The sequence below is a fragment of the Gallus gallus genome, chromosome 4 (genome assembly GCF_016699485.2).
Source record: "Gallus gallus isolate bGalGal1 chromosome 4, bGalGal1.mat.broiler.GRCg7b, whole genome shotgun sequence".
In the NCBI taxonomy this organism is placed as follows: Eukaryota; Metazoa; Chordata; class Aves; order Galliformes; family Phasianidae; genus Gallus; species Gallus gallus.
This window is the reverse complement of record NC_052535.1, coordinates 36,573,717-36,589,139: the sequence shown is the minus strand read 5'-3', so window position 1 is coordinate 36,589,139 and position 15,423 is coordinate 36,573,717. Positions and strand designations below refer to the sequence as shown.

Sequence of the window (15,423 nt, the reverse complement as noted above, 5' to 3'; positions counted from 1 at the left end):
TGGGTAAGCGGGGCAGGAGGGAAGAAGAGCCATACAAAACCTGTACTCATTCTCAGTTTTTTTCTCCAGTGCACAATGCCCACCGTGCAGAGATAAAAGTGATGCAGCGATAGCTGCATTGCTTACCTCGATGCCTTTATGGTTTGAGTCTGATAAGGTGCTGGTTCAGGAAAGGTCTCAGGCACAGCTGCTTCATTAGGAATGGAGACCACAGCCTTTTAAATGTGATTCACTAGATGATTATCAGTTCCCACCAGGCTAAGTTAAGCAAAAACACCCCTCATCTGACTCATTTTTGGCAGGCAGCAGCTCAGTTTTTCTTATTAGCACTTTGTAAGAGATTTCCCAACACATTTAATTTCAAAAACTTAATAGTTCAAAGGAAAAAAACCTAACTAGAAAATAAGATAAAAGGTGACTATAGAAAAAAAAATCATTATCTTAATTACAGAGCAGCTTTGTCCTCTAATGAGAAGGTAATTTTTTTCACAGGACAGCACTGATCGAATAGAGGAGGTGCTTTAAATGAGACTGCATTTTGTGCACTGCAATGAACTTCTAACCTCTCACAACTCATATTTACTGCATTTCAGAAAGACTTTTTTTTCCCCCCAAGGATTGCAGGTTCATTTTGTAGAGCTCCCCTGCCGTGGAGTTAAATATCTCATGGTATTCATCGAAGTAAGTCAATAGCAGTGGATATTTTGCGCAGTGTGTAAATATAAATATATATATATGTGCCATTTGCCACGGCAGGCATCACTCTCTCTGCAAACAAAATAGACAAACTTGCACGGGTGAATAAAGTGTCTTATGTCTTCTATTCCTCCAGGTAATTCTAGGAAATAGTAGCTGAGCCAAAAAAAGGGGCTGTGTGTCCCCAGGAAAGCACTACCTGAGTCCTTCTGAGATTTGGTGCCTCAGCTCGCAGCTGAGGGAGTGCCCTGAAGCACAAAGCTCCCTCTTCTTTGCACTTAGCCATAGTGTCACAGCTCTGCCTGGCAGCAGGATCTGTGTTACCAGTTGCTTTTGCCCCTGCTCTCATCCCCTGCAGTCCTGCTGTTGCTGAGGTCTCCAAGGTAAAGCTGAAGATGGAGTTCTTGTGGATATCTGCTCCTCAGAAGAGTGCTGCAAAGCAGATACTGGCAAATAACCTTTTCCTTCTGTGATTGTTTTTCTTTCTTCTTGCCTCCAGCAAAATCGCAAAGGTAAGAAGTTAAAAAAACAGAGCTCTCCTTGATGCAGGTAAGGATGCCTTTTGGTAACACTGAATATTATACGGCACTATCCAGCTGGGAACTGATCTCAATGTTAAGACTGAAAAAAAAAAATCACAGCTGAAATCACATAACTTAAAACTAAGTAATCACTTTGGATGTTGGAAATTCATTAAGGACAACCTAATATTCTGCCAACATTGAGTGGCTCTGATCAAGGAGACCTATAGCAGAGTCAGTAACGATTCTGAAGCCAGCACTATTTCACACAGCTCACATCCTAATAGAAACACTGAAATAGCTTCTCTCCTTCATTTTTACCTGCAATGTTGAATACACTCAAACTCTCTAATAGAGGTACTCTTTTACAGAAGAACAGAGAACCTGTCCTTTTCAGATCTTGCACAAAAGAGTTTTTCTCCTGAAAGCCAGAAAAGACCTGGAGAACATCAGGATGACTCTGAGATTTGAGGCCATGCCCAAGGGTGAGGTCTCATGAGACATACAGAGGATGCACAGAATGAAAGGTTCATGTAGGCCTTAAACTTAGAAGTCTTTACATAGAAGGCCATTCTGATCAATAGTTGCTCCTGAAAGGTGCAAGGTTCCCTCCCTGACAGAAAGGCATCAACTACCATGGATCCATTCTAGACCCAGACAAATCATAAGATTTATTTCTCATCCTAAACACTTATTTGGGAAAGTAGTTACAACTTAATTAAAAAAAACAAAAAACATTAGCTAACCTGCTCAATATATTTTCAAGATTCTTTTTGGTAAAAGCTATATATAGTGCAACATAGATATTTAATCTAAATATGCTGTACAAATATCAAGGCACACTCTAAATATTATGGTCTTACGCTATGCAGTGTCAAACACGATGATGAAGGTGGGATTTACTGCTCATGGTCCAAATACATAAGCCACAATTAATGCAAGTACTGCCAGTAGCTGATCTACTTTGTGTGGAAAAATGACACTCAATTATGAATCAAATTTTGAGCTGTGCAAGATCAGCTTTCAAAATAAAGCATGAAAACACGGTGCTGTAAGTTGTACAACAAAAACTACAAACTGTATTTTCAGCACCTAACTTTGCATTAAAAATTACTCCTTTCTGAGAGGCAGTTTGTCTCAGTTTTTGATAGTTTGAAATCAATATTTTATTTACTATGGTGGCTTGTGGAACATTTAAAATAGGACAGTTAATACCTGCAACTACTCTTTTTGTTCAAGCTGAACTGCTCACAGTTTCAATTCCCATGAACAGAAATTCAAGCACTTGCAGTCATAGCTTTCTCTGAACAATTTTTTTCTAGAGGTAGGTGCAATATTTCTGAACATTATTATTATTATGCTTTCACATAGGAGAGCCTGATTTGCAACTTCTTTGAAGAGGAGGCAAAATAATGCAAAGTACAAACAGATCTTTAATTCTGAGCTGCCAGGGAAAAATACATTTCCTCTACAAAAGATGTAATTCCTTTCAGAGTTTCTGCATCCTCATTCAAATACAATGAATAACCAATAGGCTATATCTACTCTCCTGTCTCAATCCATAAATATCGTTATGGAAAGCAGTTCTGAAAAAGAACTTTGTATAAAGGATACTCTAAAAGTCAACTAACAGTTCTAAAATCTAGACTCAAACCTTGGAAATTAAAATTATTTTTGTACCAACGTTGATGTAAATTTCTTTCTTTCTGAACAGGAATAACTAAAAACAATATCTCCAAAACTGAGAAGACAGTCTCATTAATTATCACAGAATCACAAGGTTGGAAAGGACCTACAAGATCATCTAGTCCAACCATCCTCCTATCATGATTACTACCCACTAAGCTACTAAACCATATCTCATAGCACCTCATCCAGATGCCTCTTGAACACTGCCAGGGACGGTGACTCCACCACCTCCCTGGGCAGGCCATTCCAGTGCCTGACCAGTCTTTGATAGAAAATCAAGTTTGGCCATTCTTTTTTTTTTAAGAATCTACATTTTGATAACACAATGTTGATTCTAGAAAGTAATATACCCATCAAATTTCAGATATGGTGAAGCTAGAGATGATGATTGCCACTGCAAGGCCTCTGAAGAAAAGAGAGTGGGTGAAACAATTCACCCCAAGCTCCTTCTGGTGCTAGAGCAAAGTATCTTTCTGAAAGGTAAAATTGAAAAACTCCAACTAATAGAAAATCCCCTCTTCCCTGGGGAATTGTTCCAAAACTTAATTTCCTTTGTTCAAAAGAAAAACACAAAAAATCCCACCTCAAAAGCTTTAATCCATGACTGAACTCATTTAGCTTCAATGCCCAACCGTTAGACTTTGTTATGCTTTTCTAGTCCAGGCTGGAGTACTGTTACCAAAATTTTCTTCTCACATAATCAAGCTAAAATCACATTCAACTGATCACCTTTTCACTGTTTTAATAAGCCAGATAGCTTAAGCTTCTAACATCTTTCCTAAGGCCTGTTTCTCAGATCCCAGGCTGCCTTTACAGCCCTGAATTTTTATGATGTATCTGTAGCAGAAATGAACCTACTATTAATGACCATTAAAAAAATCTCACTTGTGCTGCATGAAGAAGCAACGCTTTTTTTGCTTGCTCAGTAGTATCCAACTTACATGTTAAATTCTGATTTCTTCTTAGAACTCTTCAAATAATAAATTTTAAGGGTTGTTTCCAATTAAAGAAAAAAGTAATTTCACTTCTAGCAAAATATTTCATCTAGCCTAGAGTAAAAGCCTTGTTTCAGATTTTAGCATTTAAGAATTCTCATTTTTTAAGGACAAATTTTTTGAAAAGAAAATTTGTTATTGATATTTTTGTTCATTTGTTTGAACACAGTATTTGCCAATATTGCATTGATTTATTCTGGGGCCTAACCTCTCAAAGAGAAAAAAAATTGTTGTATTCTCACTGTATTTCATCTCCTCTAGCCTGCTTTCCTCTCCTGAAATCATCTCAACAATTTCAGTTTCTATACTTGAGGGTTAATTTGAGTTAAGGCAAACTGCAAAACCAAGCCACAGAGATGATGACGGTTTCATTTCCTTGCAGTTTATTCCACTTCATAGAGGACCAAGTGAAGTAAGAACACAGTGCTCACACTTCTGAGAAATAATCTTTACACATACCGTTATTTAGCCAAAGGTGGATTGTAACAACCTGAATGAAGGGCCCCAGCGTATACCCAAAAGCAAGGAGAGTGCACTGAGCCGCTCAAGGCAACATGTAGCTTGGAGAAATGTGATGAACTGTAATGCTAAGTTAGCACTGAACTGGTGCAGCTGGCAACTACAGAAGCAAGAAAATATTCCTATTTGAAATGTGAATACCACTGACTCGAAAATTTCTGAAGCTATAAACACTGGACGCAGCAATGTCAATTTAAAGTCAATTTTCAGAGATCTAATAGAAGAGCAGTCAGTTCTGGAATAAACCACCACACATCACTAAACTATTTATTACCAGAACAGTAGCTACGATACACACTGCAACTACTCTGGAAAACAGCCTTGGTACTATTACTAATAAGGGAAATGAATGCAATAAAAGGTTCTCAGCCCCTGCAAGAACAGTAACAATATTAATATCATTTTGAAAAGATGGTCAAAGCATTTTGCTAATACTCATGAATCAATTTTGTTTGCAATATATCTGCTGTTTGGAAACTGCACTTCCCATCTCATTCATATAATTTAGCCATTCTGCCTGTATTTTAAAGAGTTGCCATGCATCCAAGAAAAAGTAAATATGAGCCTTGGATGTACTTTCCTCCTGCTTTCATTATAGAAAAGGAAAATATAGCTCTGTGCAAGAAACACTGTCCATCCCAGCAAGCAGCTCTGCAATATGACCATGAGCTCCTGTGGTTATAAAAACGTCCTCTGTAGGAGACAGCCTCATTTGTAAGAAGGTTTTGACAGTGCTAAAGGGATGCTTGATATGGAAAGGATGAGAAGAACTTCAGCCATTTTCTCCACATGAATGCACCTGAAGTGTTGTGGAGGAAGCCGTTTTCTCCTGGAGTAGTGCATCAGGACAAACATTTCCCATTTCCCTGTAGGTCCAAAGTGATGACCGTACAAAGTAGTAAACCAAGCTGAAGTGAAGATGGCTGCAATCAGTGCCTTTTCCTGCAGTGCAACAGACTATACATTTCACAAAGGGCAATAAGATGACTGAGGACCTGGATGTGCCACTGCTGGATCACTACAGCAGCTTTTTCCATGGGAAGATGGGGTGAGTGAGCTACACCTGCTATAAGAGAGTCTACTCTTGGAAACAGGAAAAAATAAACCAGAAGCTTTATTTCAAAGCACCAGGAGAGCTCTAATAACAATAAGCAAAAATCCTTTACACAGAAATTTTAGAGAAGCAAAGGCAGCTGACCAGAATGTTTCAGAGTGTGAAAAATTGTGAATAATAAGCAATATAAGTTCTGTTTTAGTGGCCAATTTCATGACATAAAAAACTCCATCCTGTGAATCATACTTGGTGCTGGCTGGAAGACTGTGTTCAGGGCACGACGTCTGTACTCTCTATAAATATTACTACATCCAGTAAACTCAAGGCAACAGCAAGGGGACTGTAAAACCATTGAGGATACAATACACTGCAGTGGTTGTAAAAAAAATGCAGTAAAAGAAAAATGATCTTTTATTAAATCTTTTGTTTGGGAGGAGTTTTGCATTTTAACAGGGTATTTAGCAATCAAGACAGCTTTTCAAAAGCAGCAGTCTCTCTGCCAAAAGATCTGATTTGGAACCCCATAAAGTCCTAAGATGTCTCTTTAATGCTTTTGATGCAAGGGGGAAAGTGAAATGCAACAAGAGAGACTAAAGTTTTCCGTTCTGTTACAATTTTGCTTCCAGCAAACAGAACCCCCATTTTGTCATCTCATCCTCTACCCAGATGATGCCCAGAGGGAGTGCAAAGATCCACTGCAGGTGTGTGGGTCTCTGGATGGCTCTGAAAGGCAATAGGCCACATCTGCCCACTGGTACCACTCTACCCATAGTTAGTGTGCACCCATCAGTGTTAAATTTCATTGTTAAATCTGCCTGTAGTTATAGGTGTTCCCAGCTGAGACCAAACTCCTGCCACCTTCCTCAGATATTTTCAGTATAAATATGAAGAACCTGGGGAAAAAAATAAAGTTGTCTTCTAACAATTCAAATACATAATAAAAAGCAACACAAAAGCCAGTTAGAACAAACCATGTTACTTATGTAGCAAAAGACAGGGACAGCATAAGAAAGCCATGGGTGACCTGAAGGGCCAACTGTTACTGCAACTTATTCCCAGTTGATAGCCTCGTGTATTTTGCTTTTCTTTTTCTGCATTGGAATACACCTGAAAATACTCTGGATTATCCATAATACCTAGGATGGCAGGGGTTTTATGAAGTGAGACTACCTTAAGAAATAGAGAAAAATTTGGTCACAACCTACATTCAGATCTTAAGGCAATATCTAAAGGACCTTAACCACCCTGGCCAGAGTGAAGGCATTTCACCTGGAGGCACACACACTGCAAAACCCAATTAATCTGCCCTCAATTCAAGTGTCAGGACCGACAGGACTGGGACCACACTGAGGGAACTTTAATAGCAGAAAGCCAGAAGCAGTATCCTTTCAGACTGGATAGACATATGGCAGTTATTTAAATGAAAAATTAATATTTTACAGGCTTATTGACATTTGTCAATATATGCAATCATAATAAACTTTAGAGTGTATCAGACTTTAAGTACAGCTCATGTAACACCAAGTGAGTACTTTGGGAAAGTTTTTACATTTCAGAGGTTTAGAGCTTGGCCCTAAGAGCATTAAAAATATTTCCATTAAGAAATGCACATTAACAGCAAATCCAGCAAAACTCTTCACAGTACACTATCAAATGTGTCTAAAAACAAATGCTTCATTACCTATAGAGAAGTTCAGTCTTTCAATAATTCAAAGATTTTTCATTCCTCTTAAGAAAAATCCTGTAGACTGAAACAAAAATCAACCTGTATCATCTTTTCTATTACAACCATCTCTCTCTGTTAGGATAAGCACAGCCTAATCAAACCCAAATGTTTACTTAAACTAGTCAATCTGTGTGTATTCAGTACTAAAGCCAGCATACTGTGTCTAATTAACCCTCCTGCCTCTCTGGCCATGTTGCTAGGATTGCATCTAGCTGTATACTAAACTTGTGGAAATTAAGTAAAAAACTCAAAAGGGAAAAAATTGCACTTCACTGTGTACACTCGCAGCCCAGAAAGCTAACTGTATCCTGGGTAGCATCAAAAGAGGGTTAGCCAGCAGGGTGAGGGAGAGAATTGTCCCCCTCTACTCTGCCCTTGTAAGGCCCCATCTGGAGTACTGCATCCAGGCCTGGGGCCTCCAGTACAAGAAAGACACAGAGCTGCTGGAGTGGGTTCAGAGGTCAGCCACAAGGATTATCAGAGGGCTGGAGCACCTGTCCTATGCAGAAAGGTTGAGGGAGCTGGGCTTGTTTAGCATGAAGAAGAAAAGGCCTAAGAGAAACCTCATAGCAGCCTTCAAGTACTTGAACAGAGCTTACAAGCCGGAGGAAAAAATCAACTTTTCACAGTCTGACAGTGATGGGACTAGGGGAATGGCTTTAAGCCAACAAAGGAGAAATTTAGGTTAGAAGCTAGAGGGAAATTCTTTACTCAAGGTGGTGAGTCCCTGGCACAGGCTGCCCAGAGAAGCTGTGAATGACCCTTCCCTGGAGGGGCTCAGGGCCAGGTTGGATGGGGCCCTCGGCAGCCTTGGCTGGTGGGGGGGCAACAGTGCCCATGGCAGAAGGGTTGGAAATAGATGATCTTTAAGGTCCCTTCCAACCTACAATTCAGTTCCTTTTGCCACATCTCTGATAACATTTTTAATACATCTTGTACTCCACCAACACATATAGAACAAACACTTCTGCAACTGCGCTGACAGGGAAGAGGCCAGTGCTGCTGCCACCCAAATAAGGTTTGCAGAATCACACTATAGGATATAAGAGCTGTATTTACTCCTGCAGGCACAGTAACTGAATTTCCAAGCCATAATTGGATGATGTGGTTTGCAGCATCTCCAGAACCCCTTGATGGAATTACATCTGCCTGATAAATTATACAGTTTTCAGAACTGTACTTTACACAATGCATGGAGCCCTGTGTCCTGAAGTCTTGATAGATATATCGTTTACTTTCTCCTTCTAACATCCTGAGAGGCTTAAAACACAAGGAGCTGCCCTTTGCTCAGAAGTGAAGCAAAAAGGAAGTGCCCACAAGCTAAGGGAGACAACGCATTCTCATTTTCTGGGCTAACAAGAGACAAGAGGCAATGGGGAAAAAGGGACATCTGTTGCTGTCCACAGCTAATTTTCTTCCCACTAAAACACAGTGAAAACCTGTGGAGCATTGGTTACCACACATAGAAATAGTGTGGCTACAGTCCACTAGCGTCTGGATTTTCATTCACTCAGTAAGTTGCTGACTGGCAACAGAGTACTGGGCTAAGATGACCTCTGGTGTTATCCAATGTCTTATAGAATCTGAGTATTTTATTAAGCTGAAATTTTAATATTCTGAAACACAGCGGGACTAAAGCAGGGTTAAACGTTGGTTTCCTTACTTTAAGAACAGTAGAGTATATGCTGAAGGAGTAGATTTCAACCTTTGAAAGCAGGAGGAAATAAAAAAATCGCCCACATACAACTGTAGTAGTCCTAATGGTAGCCTAAACCCCTGAGAACTGATGAAAGAACAGGGTCTATCTTCCTCTATCCATCCTCTGGCTAGGACAGAATACTCAATGAGGTTGGACAGAGAATAAATGAATGAGAAAATACTCATTTAGTATACTTAATTAGTGCCTTCTGCTTCCAGTGTTAACATAGCAGAATACGAGACTGAACAGAACAAGGTAGCTGCCTATGGCATAATTAGATCTTTAACAGTGGGGAGAAAGACATCAGTCTGCTCCGGCTGGCATAGCAGAGAAATGCAGTGAACACCAAACTTCCACTGCTGGAAACATGCAGTTTGTTTAATTAATACATTTGATAAAGCACTTATTAAAAAAATTAAATAAAAATCAACCATGATCACAGAATGTTTTGGTTCAGAAGGGACCTCAAAGATCATATAGTTCCAACCCCGCACCACAGGCAGGGTTGCCAACCACTAGAATACGAAGAATGCATTTTCAACACATCCAAAGACTTGGTAGAGCATGTCTCTTGGTTATGATTTGTCACTTGAGAACTTATTGGTTGTTCTATACCTTAGATGATAACAAAGTACCCGAAGATGTTCAGTGGCACTTAATACATACAAAAATGCCTTCAGTTTTACTAAAGTTTTAAGTACACTTGATGAACAACATTAATTAAAATTCTTTAAAACACTCTTTGGCAAAACAAATATTTTTATTGGAACAAAATGCACATGCATACTGAGGATACTCATCCCAAGGTGAAGTGTAACCCTATTATAACCGTATGTCTATAGAATTAAAATCCAGAGACTCGTATAAATTGAATTTTTAAAGGCTATTTGATCTCTTCAAAAGAATCCCACCCCCTCTGCTGAGATGTCTCTTTGTGTCAAATCTCCAAACAGCTTCAATGTCTGTCTGCAGTACAGATCACAGAATTGTTTCCCTTACACTTATTCAAGTTCCACCCTAGCCTCCACACCTGTGAGGTATGGCACAAACGTTATTTTAAGTGCATCTTGTTCATTTAACAGCCTAATTTGGGGTACAATTAATACACACAAGTACAGATCAGTATCGTATTTTGTAAGAAGCTGCTCCAGCTGAAGCTGATAAATACCCAGCAGCTCATTTCAGTTAGAGTTGGATTGAGCTACCCAAGAAATCAGTAAAATTAGCGTCTATCTGGAAATTGCTGTAACTACACTAATTTATTTCATATGATTGCATAAAAATAACACACAGGATCAAATGAGGAATTCATGGCAAGTAACTGAAAACACCCTAGAAAGTAGCATTAGAAGATGTGATCTGATTTTGATGACAATACTCATTCCAAATCCAGTGACAGTAGTTTTGAAATCTTCGTCGATATTAACAAACCCGCAATTACCTGCAACACACAGAGAGACTTCTCACAGATCCTTCAGTCTCTTTTACCAGGTAGATAAGCATTGCATCATTTCTTTCTCCTTAGCCATGCTTTGCCCTTTCATCTCCTGCAGTGGCCTAATTTTGAAAATAGGTGTTTTTATTTTCATTTTTAAAGTTCTACTCAACCTTGTACTTCAGCATGGTGCCTTTAGCTAGCGAGATGAGGAGCACCTCTACTTAACTTTTATGGTTAAACGCTCTAATTCTGGAAAAATTAAGTATGTCCAACCACCCAGGGAACTCATCTCTATTTCTGCCCTAAAAGAAAGAAACTCAGCAGAGCAGATGGTATGTAATGGGGAAGGAGGGGGAGCTAATGTCGACTGTCTACTAAATTCCTGAAAGGGAATAAGTGACTTCAGTGCATTTTGAATCTCTCAGTCATTCTGCAGGATTTTTTTTTTTTAATCTCATGCATGCATTGCCTTATATAACCATCAACACCACTTCTGCAAATACCCTGCTATACCTGATGCTGAAAAAACAGACCAAAACGTGACATTTTTAGAGAAAAGAGCTTAATAACACCACTATTAAAAGCCTGTGTATCTAGCAAATAAAAAAAAAATTACTACCTGAAGTCACTGACATTCCTTTAATCATACTAGTTAAGCTGAAATGAAGACTTGACAATTTTCAGAGTGAGATTTGCTCACTGCTAGAAGCAGAAAGTGGGAACAGTTAACATCAGGCTGGCAGTGTGCCTTCTGGACATATTTGTAAGCTGCCTACTAGAAGAAAATACCCAGTCCTTTTCTGCCTGCTTGTGCTGGACAAGGAACATCTATTTCCCCCTAAAGACGGGTTTCCCTTAAAACGACATAGCAACTGTTACATATAACAAAAGGAACAAAATCACATATTTTTTTTGGTCAGATTTAAAGGGTTGACTTAAAATTACTATGCTAGGACCAATTTAAAAAACAGTATAAGTGAACAGTGTTGTTATTTCCAGGCCCATACACACTTCTTAAGAAATAAGAATGCTGTTCTTTTTATAAGCAGAACTTGAACACCTCACATTTCTATAACAGGTGAGATTCACTAGATGAATTCATTTTGGTTATAGTTTTAGTATTCTAAATAAATACTACATAAGAACAAAACTTAGCGGCTATTTGAAGTGGTACATTTCATAGTGGTCACCATCTTCTTTATAGTATGATAACAGTAATGTGCTATATAAAAATACATAAAATATTTCCTTAAAATTTATGTAATTATTAATTACTGGAAGAAATTGCTGCTTCTAGGGTCGAGTTCATGGGATTCAGTGCAGAGCCCTGACCCAACAAGCGTGGATAACTGGAGGTGACTTTCTACATATGAAACAGGAATTCTAACCTGAAATGATGGAATAGGAGCCCTAAACCTATTAGCCTTTGTACGGAGTGCGGGACTGTAGCTTTCATACAGAGTCTTCATTTCTTCCATCCTTTCTTCCATTTCCTGCTCTCACTAACCTCCTGCAACCTGCTGGAGACTGGCAGTGCGTGTGATGTGGCTGTTCAATAGACCAAACTATGAAAAATACTTAATAACTTTTTCTCACTATGGTTAGCATGCATGAAATGAATGAGGCTTCCTGCACAAGGGATAAATCCATAACTAAATGTCAAAAACTATAACTCTCTCTGAAGGTAGCTTATTAAGAATTTGCTATGGTTCATTTTACAGTGACACTTTCATATTCAGGAGTGTCAGAGTACAGAGGAGCAGCCCGGGATCAATTCATTTTGACATTAAAATAGGAGGAGATAGAAAAAGGGAAGGGAGGGAGAACAGAACTGGTATCTAACAAAGCATCTGGACTCATTCAAAGATAAAGCAAATTCAAGATTCATTACTGAGCCCCCCAGTCCCAATCAGACAGGCTGAGGCACAGTTGGGGTGATTATAGCTTGCCAGAGTAATGCATGGCAAAAGTCCTAAAGCCTGGTTTGCTTAAATAGCACGATATAGCTCTTCCTCCCAGTTCATGAATTAAAGCTCAATGGAAAAACTGAGTAAGACCAAAATACACAGTATGCATATGTCAGAAAAGACTAACATCAAAGCTGTCAGTAAAAAAAAAAAAGGCAAATTAACCACTATGATACACTCAGGTCTCTGATACTATCAGTTTCAGAAAGCAATACTGGGAGCAATGCAAGACTACAGCAAAACGCAGCTTGAATTCTGAAGACCAAGAGAACGAAAGCAAGAACAGAAGTCTGGGGATATAAAAGAAAATTTAGAAGATCAGTTCTGTTGAAGCTGGATAAAAACAACAGTGGAAGTGAAAACCTCCCCTCCGGAAAATGCCTTTTCTGTAGCAATACACCAGCTTCACCAGAACAGAGGTGGGGACAGCTTCAATGCTGCCCAAAAGAAAAGTGCCTCCACTCTGCCTCTTCCACCACATGAACTTTATTACTACCTGTCATCAAGGAGAGGGCATTTTCCACCTTTAGGAAAGTGTTCAGACCTCTGTAAAGCACAAAAACTGAACTGGAGGTCAGGGGCAGCTCCAGAAAGCACTGCCCAACTCAAGGTTGCACCCAGCTGGTGTAGAAGAAAACGATGAAAACAAAGGGAAAAGTGTGAGGAGCCTCAGCATGCTACTGGTACACAAATCCAATCTCACAATAGTTGCCTGACAGCTCAGATGGGAGAGTTACCAAACTTCCTAGGTGGGTGACACACTGGAACAGGTTGCCCAAGGAGGTTGTGGATGCCCCATCCCTGGAAGCATTTAAAGCCAGGCTGAATGTGGCTCTGGGCAGCCTGGTCTAGTGGTTGCTGACCCTGCATATAGCAGGGGGGTTGAAACTAGATGATCATTGTGGTCCCTGTATGGCAAACAGGTATACAGATATTGGACCAGAGGGATTATCGTGTTACAAAGGAGAAATGAAATAAAGATCTTACCCATGTCCTGGGCTCACGGAAGGGCTCCAAGAGGAAGGATCTCCAGATAGAGATCCTTCCTCCTTGGGAGTCAGCCCTTAAATGGGGTCTAGGAGCCAGGCTCCACCCCTTCCGGTCACTCAGGTGAAATTGCATTCACCTGTGCCCCTGCAGCTGACTCAGCACTTGCCTCAGGTGGTCAATCAGAGCTTCAGGCCATGATTCAACAGTTCCCATACAGGTCCCTTTCAACCCAGGCCATTCTATGATTACTGGCTAAGTACAGCACAACATGGATTAAGGTATGTTCTAGCAGAAAATTGCCTTCTCTTAATGCCAGAAATTCAGAGAACCTTGTTTGCATGCTAGTGTAAACTCATGGAGGCACCCCAAACCAGCTGCTTGCAATGTACCTTGGCTTTGTTCAGCTCTCAGACTTCTACTGCTCTGTGGCAAATATCTTCTGCACTTACACATCTCACTTCCAGGTTTTTACAGCTAAGCTTTACAACCTAGCATCTGTAAATAATAAAATAACTAAACAACCTTCTCTTCATCCACTTTACTTTCTGGGGTTGCATTATGGTGCATCAGAAATGAAACCTATCTCCTAATGAAATAAAAGCACCAGCACTCCCAGAGGTTTGCAGCTTTTATGGAGGTTGGTCTGGGAGAACTTGATTATGAGAAAGAAAATTACTGCCAGGTGCTCAGCTTGGCCTTTTAGGTGCTGACTGCCTCCAGATTTGTGGGCTGTCCATAAGGAAAAGCATAGGGAGAAAAAATTGGGACACTCTTAAAGGTTCATGTAGGTAATGGTCATTGTAAACCACCCAGGATGCTTTTATCATCTCAGGCAGGGAAAAAGTTACAAGTGAAAACACACAGCTATCACTAATAAGCTAGCTATTTCCTTCTGGGGCCTCCTATTACATATAATCAGCAAGGCTGGATGCAGTCTAGGAAAAATAAATGGTCCAGAGTGGTAGAGGAAAAAGAAACAAATCTGGGGAGAAAAAGGTACCACTGAGGATTTCCTTTCATCATAGAATCACATAATCACCAAGGTTGGAAAAAACCTACAGGATCATCCAGTCCAACCATCCACCCATCACCAACAGTTCTTGCTAAACCATATCCCTCAACACAACATCTAAATGTTCTTTGAACACCTCCAGGGTCAGTGACTCCACCACCTCCCTGGGCAGCCCATTCCAGCACCTGACCACTTGCAATGCCATAATGGGATGATAATAGCAGGGTGGCAAGTCTTTGGCTACAGCAAACGAGAATAAGCCCAAATGCAGCAGCCACAGATGTAGAAATGAAGGAAAAGAGCTGCTCACCTTCAGAAGGCCTCAGGTAGGCAGGGATCTCCAGCAAATGATACCCTCACTTCCACTGCCAACCCTTAAATGAGGTCTGGGAAGGGGTGGATCCTGGCTCCACCCCTTCTGGTCACTCAGGTACACCACACACACCTGAGCTCCCCTGGATTGGCCCTGCCTTCCCACCAGGTGCTCAATCACTGGTTCAGGCCATGACTTAGCATCTCCAATACACCACTCTTTCAGAAAAGTAGTATTTCCTAACATTCAGCCTGAATCTCCCCTGGTGCAACTTGAGGCCATTCCCTCTAGTCCTATCACTAACTACACAAGAGAAGAGGCTGACCCCCAGCTCAGTACAACCTCCCTCCAGGTAGTTATAGAGATCATCTCCCTCTACAGGGCTGTAAACAGAGGTAAATGGAATGAAAGGCCCCTGATTTTCTAGATTATAGAGCCTGGCCAAGGTCAGAGAACCCATTGTCCACGTCAAGTGGCTCTTCACTCTGTTACCAGAGATGTCTCACACAGTTCACAGCAGCATTACCCAGGAAAAGGCAGCTCAGGTGCCTTCGCCACTTTTCCTCATTATGAAAATAGGAAAAAACTGATGTTAAACAGGTCTCTAACACTTGCAAGGTACAGCTATTGTATCCTAAACAAACTTCTCAGATGTTTTATGCTGATCATTAACAGAAGGGATAAGTTAAACAAGTTTGAACATTTCAAATAATGGATAAGTCAACATCTTACCACTGTAGAAGAGACAGAGATCAAGTGGAAAAAAGGGAACAAGAAATTAATAATCATTATTTTCAGAAGGCT

The 15,423-nt window shown here is 40.2% G+C and overlaps 1 protein-coding gene across 6 annotated transcripts in view; it reads right to left on the bottom strand.

Moving 5' to 3' along the window:
• Positions 1 to 15,423, bottom strand: part of GRID2 (glutamate ionotropic receptor delta type subunit 2) — a 696,754-nt gene that overhangs the window by 21,516 nt on the left and 659,815 nt on the right. Inside the window, exon 16 of one of the 6 annotated variants that reach the window (XM_046940761.1) lies at positions 10,183 to 10,340. The exons of the other annotated variants lie outside the window; for them this stretch is intronic. Within the exon in view, the coding sequence (XP_046796717.1) occupies positions 10,337 to 10,340 (4 nt within the window). The 3' untranslated portion in view covers positions 10,183 to 10,336. Of the gene's footprint in view, positions 1 to 10,182; positions 10,341 to 15,423 lie in introns of those variants that run through there. 6 annotated transcript variants of the gene reach the window in all.